Below are 4113 nucleotides of genomic sequence, written 5' to 3' on the forward strand. Positions count from 1 at the left end.
ATTCTGGGTGTCTGGCTGCGTGCAGAGAGCTGCGCCTGGGACGAGCACTTGTGTGACCAGGGGCTGTGCCTCCAGCCGGGCTTTGTGTGCGACGGCTTCCACGACTGCACGGACAAGAGCGACGAGGCCAACTGCAGCCTGAAGCACAGAGGTGGGCGGGACAGACCCCACCTGCAGCCCCCAGCCCCCGCGGCACCGGGCGGGGAGTGGGGAGGTGGAGGGAGGAGAGAGGGGCAGGGGTAAAGCTCTGTGTGTGTGTGTGTGTGTGTGTGTGTTATTTAAAGCCCCAGACCAAGAAAGGAAAGTCTCCCATGCATCCTGACACAGCATCATACATGAAAAATGCATGTACTTTCCTACTGAGCCCACACATTGGGTTACAGGCCACATGGGAGGACTGGGTATTTAAATACCCCACTGGGCCTTTTCCATCTCCAGGACAGCTGCCCTGGAACCAAACATGCACAAGTGCCAGGTGCCATGAAGACTGTGGAGCCATCACTTCCTAAAATCTGGAGAAAAGTGAAGGAGTTCATAGTGTAACAATTTCCTGATAAAGCTCTCAAGTTTATTAAGGTCTCTGCGCTAAAAATATTAGAAAGCTTTAATTCCAATAAAAGACACCATTACACAGGGTTTCCTCAAGCACAGGAAAGCTCAGTGAAATCAGGAAGGCCCTCACAAGTATTCCTATTTTAGAGGGGCAGAACTGAGCTATCAGTGGTCTCTTCCACAGCAGAAACCTTTGGAGATACATGCAATCACAGATGTCCCAGCACACATTTAAAATCAAACTTCAACCCTTCCTGCATCTTTCTCTGTGTTGTACTTGGCTAACCCCTTACATAATCCCAGGACTTCCTTATTTTAAAGCACATATAAAATAGTCTGAGTTCGAGGAGTAGGTAGCCAAGGGGGGGGCACAGGCTGCCCAGGGGGGCTGTGCTACCGCCATCCTTGGGGGGCTACAAGGCAAGGCTGGATAAAAACCTGGGAAAAACAGCTCTTGTTCCACAGCTGACGCTGCTTGGAGCAAGAGGTTGGGCCACGGGCCCCCGGGGTCCCTTCTCACCTGATTTACCCTATAACCCAATAGCCATGGGGTGTGACCTGGAAGGGCTCACCTGCACACAGGCGTGATCCATGACCTGAGGCCTGCCCCCAAATAACCCAGGGAATTTGGGATCTCCCCAAGCTGGACCTGCCAAATCCCCTAGCCAGTGACCAAGAAGAGCAGACAGGGGTGGTCAGCAGGCTGACTGCCAGCCATGCCCTGCCCTCTCACCTCCCAGAGACCTGCAGCCCCACGGAGTTTTCCTGTGGGAATGGCGAGTGCCAGGCGCTGGAGTCCGTGTGTGACGGCTGGCACGACTGCCCCGACGGCACTGACGAGCTCAACTGCACCGGGGTGTCCTACCCGGCCTTCGGTGAGTGCCACCCCTGGGTGCCCCACCCAGCACCCGGCCCCCCCTGAGCCGGTCCCGGTGGGCAGCACTGTCGCTGGCACGGGTGAATCCCCTCTCCCTGTGGCAGGGTCTGTCTGCGAGCCCGTGGAAGTGGAGATGTGCCTGGGGCTGGGTTACAACGCCACCTCCTTCCCCAACATCTGGCTGGCCATCCCAGACCAGGAGGGAGCCGCCGAGGTGCTGCAGGACTACCAGGTGAGCTGCCCGGGGCTGCCCTCGGGGCTGCCCTCGCCACACCCCACCGGGCTCACGCCGCTCTGTCCCCACTGTCCCGCAGACGCTGATGGAGCTGGCGTGTTACCAGCACCTCCGCCTGCTCATCTGCAGCCTCTTCGTGCCCAAGTGCACCCCGGACGGCGGGGTGCTGCAGCCCTGCCGGGCCGTGTGCCTGGCGGCCGAGCTGCGCTGCCAGCAGTCCCTCGGCCTCCTCGGCATCCTCTGGCCCATCAACTGCAACATCCTGCCCGACTCCAACGACCCCGTAGAGTGCTTCCAGCCCTGAGCCGGCAAGAGGAGAGGAGCAGGGGCTGAAGCCACCCTCCCCACCCCAAATGTCCCTCCCGTGCTCTTCCTGTTGTAAATACCCAGCTGCTGGGGTGGCCCCTCACCTGCGCCGGGTCAGCCCCGCTGCCCAGTGCTTGGCTCGGTGCCTGGATGCCACGGGCTTGCCCACAGCTCCAAATCCCGAGAGAGCAGGTGACATATCCCACAGGGAAAGGCTCGTGCCGGAGGGGCTGTGCTGGGGGCACCAGGGAAAGGGCGAATGCTCCCCAAATGGAGCAAGGCTGGGCAGAGGTGAGCCAGGCTTGCAGGCACAAGAGCCCAGGGCTGCCCGTGTCCCACAGCCCCAGAGCCAGCAGAATAAACAGTGTGAGCAGCTGACAAACCCAGTGGAGCAGGTGACTCATCTGGGGGGAGGGAACTGTGTGTGGATGCTGCCAGATCCTAGGGGAAACTGAGGCATGGGCCAAGGGAGGGAAGCCAGGGATGGGGTGGGGGATCTGAGCAGGGATGGAGGGGCACAGGGGAGAGCTGGCTGTGCCCTCACAGGGCTGGAGGCTTGCAGGGTCCCAGGGAGATGGATGGGTCTCAGAGGGGGTCCAGTTGGTGACCTCATGGTGCAGGGAAGGGACCCACCTGCCCCACCAAGAGCTGTGGCCCTGCTGGCTGTGCTGGCTGGAGGCCACCCTGGTGGCCACAGGCCTGGCAACACCCGTGGCCACAAACCAGTGTCCAGCTGGCCAAAAACAACAGTCCCTTCACACCTTGGGAGAGAGGAGACAGGCAGTTCCCTGCCAGCACCCAGCCTGGCCCCGGGCATCCAGGTCAGAGAGGATCAGCCAGCAATGTCACCTGCTCCACTGCAGGCACAGGGAGGAGAGAGCCAGCAGTGCCACCGTGCTTCCCGCTGCCCTGAGCGTGTGGGGAAGTCCCCAGCCTGGCTGGGGTCACTGAGAGCAAGACCCACTCATGCCAGCACGGCTCTGCCCCTGTACCCAGAACAGCACTGCCACTCCCACCCAGCTCTGGGGCTTTGAGCCCACCCAGCTCCTTCGCTCCCTGCATGTCCCAGCTGCTGCCGGGCATGGGGACATCCCCAGCCACAGGCCCGCCCCGCTGGCCAGCGTGTCACTGTGTCCCTTGGACGCACCCAGCGCTGGAACAAGTTAAAGGCGAGCTGGAAGTGCCTCGAAAGCTTCACCACGTGCTCCGCACTCCCTGGGGCCAGCCCTGCCTCCTGGCACGGGCACAGCGCTGCTCTGCCTGCGCTTCCACCTGCCCTGCACGCTCAGCCCAACGTGCTGGGACTGCCCAGATGGATCCTGCGGCTTCCCCTGGATGCTCCCAGGGCTGGCACTGCCAGGCTGGCGGTGCTCTGCCATCCCCTTTGCCTCAGCTCCGCTGCCAGTCAGGGCACCCGCACAGCCTGAGAGCTCCTTCTTCTTTCTGCCCCTCCATCTCTCTCTGCCTTGCTGGATTTCCCTCCCTCAGCTTTTATCTTGTTTCCTTTCCCTCTGCTGCCTGTTTTCCCTGTTTTCCTGCCCTCCATCCTGCTGCCCACGTGCCCAGCCGTGCCCAGCCGTGCCCAGCTGAGGTGGTTCACAGCCTGTGCCTCCTCTCCCTCAGCCAGGCTGTTTGCAGAGCTCTCCCTTCCCCCTGCTTACAGCACTTCCGACATCATGGGATTATTTTTCTTTTTCCCCTTGTCTTGTAGCTTTTGGCTCCCAAGGCCCTTGATTTCCTTTGGAGTTTGGGAGGAGAGACGTGGGGAGGAGGGGGGGTGGAGAGGCTGGCTCTCTTAGGGCCTTCGTCAGAGCGAAGTGGCCAGGAAGAGCCTCAGCCCTTCCACAGCGGCGAGCAGCGAGGTCCCGGGACAGGAACCGCGGGATCACAGTGAGTGGGGATAACCAGCCGGGGGCAGCTGGGACTCCCTGCCTTCCTGGCTCCGGCGCCTGGGCGGAGGAGAGACGCTTTTCTCCTCCTTTTCCTCTTTGTTGCCGTCGTGGAGAGGGAAGAGAGCAGCTTTTCTGGGTCAAGGCCACGGGGAGGGGGCCAGCGCTGGCCCTGGGGCTCAGCCCTCGTTGCGCTGCTGTGAGAAGGGCTGAGGACAGCCCGGGCAGGGGGGTGGTCCCGGCGGAGGGGTGGT

At 61.6% G+C, this 4113-nt stretch overlaps 2 protein-coding genes across 2 annotated transcripts in view; both read left to right on the plus strand.

Moving 5' to 3' along the window:
* MFRP (membrane frizzled-related protein) overlaps positions 1 to 2352 on the plus strand; it is a 4372-nt gene extending 2020 nt beyond the window's left edge. The window contains exons 5-8 of the mRNA XM_017738364.1: positions 7 to 233; positions 1222 to 1427; positions 1534 to 1661; positions 1744 to 2352. Of these exons, the coding sequence (XP_017593853.1) occupies positions 7 to 233; positions 1222 to 1427; positions 1534 to 1661; positions 1744 to 1968 (786 nt within the window). The 3' untranslated portion in view covers positions 1969 to 2352. The remainder of the gene's footprint in view (positions 1 to 6; positions 234 to 1221; positions 1428 to 1533; positions 1662 to 1743) is intronic.
* A 1380-nt stretch (positions 2353 to 3732) lies between these two features.
* The window catches only part of C1QTNF5 (C1q and tumor necrosis factor related protein 5), an 8334-nt gene continuing 7953 nt past the window's right edge, over positions 3733 to 4113 (plus strand). Inside the window, exon 1 of the mRNA XM_008637007.2 lies at positions 3733 to 3860. The gene's annotated coding sequence lies outside the window, so the exon portion shown is untranslated. The remainder of the gene's footprint in view (positions 3861 to 4113) is intronic.

This window comes from Corvus brachyrhynchos, unplaced genomic scaffold (genome assembly GCF_000691975.1).
Source record: "Corvus brachyrhynchos isolate BGI_N302 unplaced genomic scaffold, ASM69197v1 scaffold46, whole genome shotgun sequence".
Taxonomy (NCBI): Eukaryota; Metazoa; Chordata; class Aves; order Passeriformes; family Corvidae; genus Corvus; species Corvus brachyrhynchos.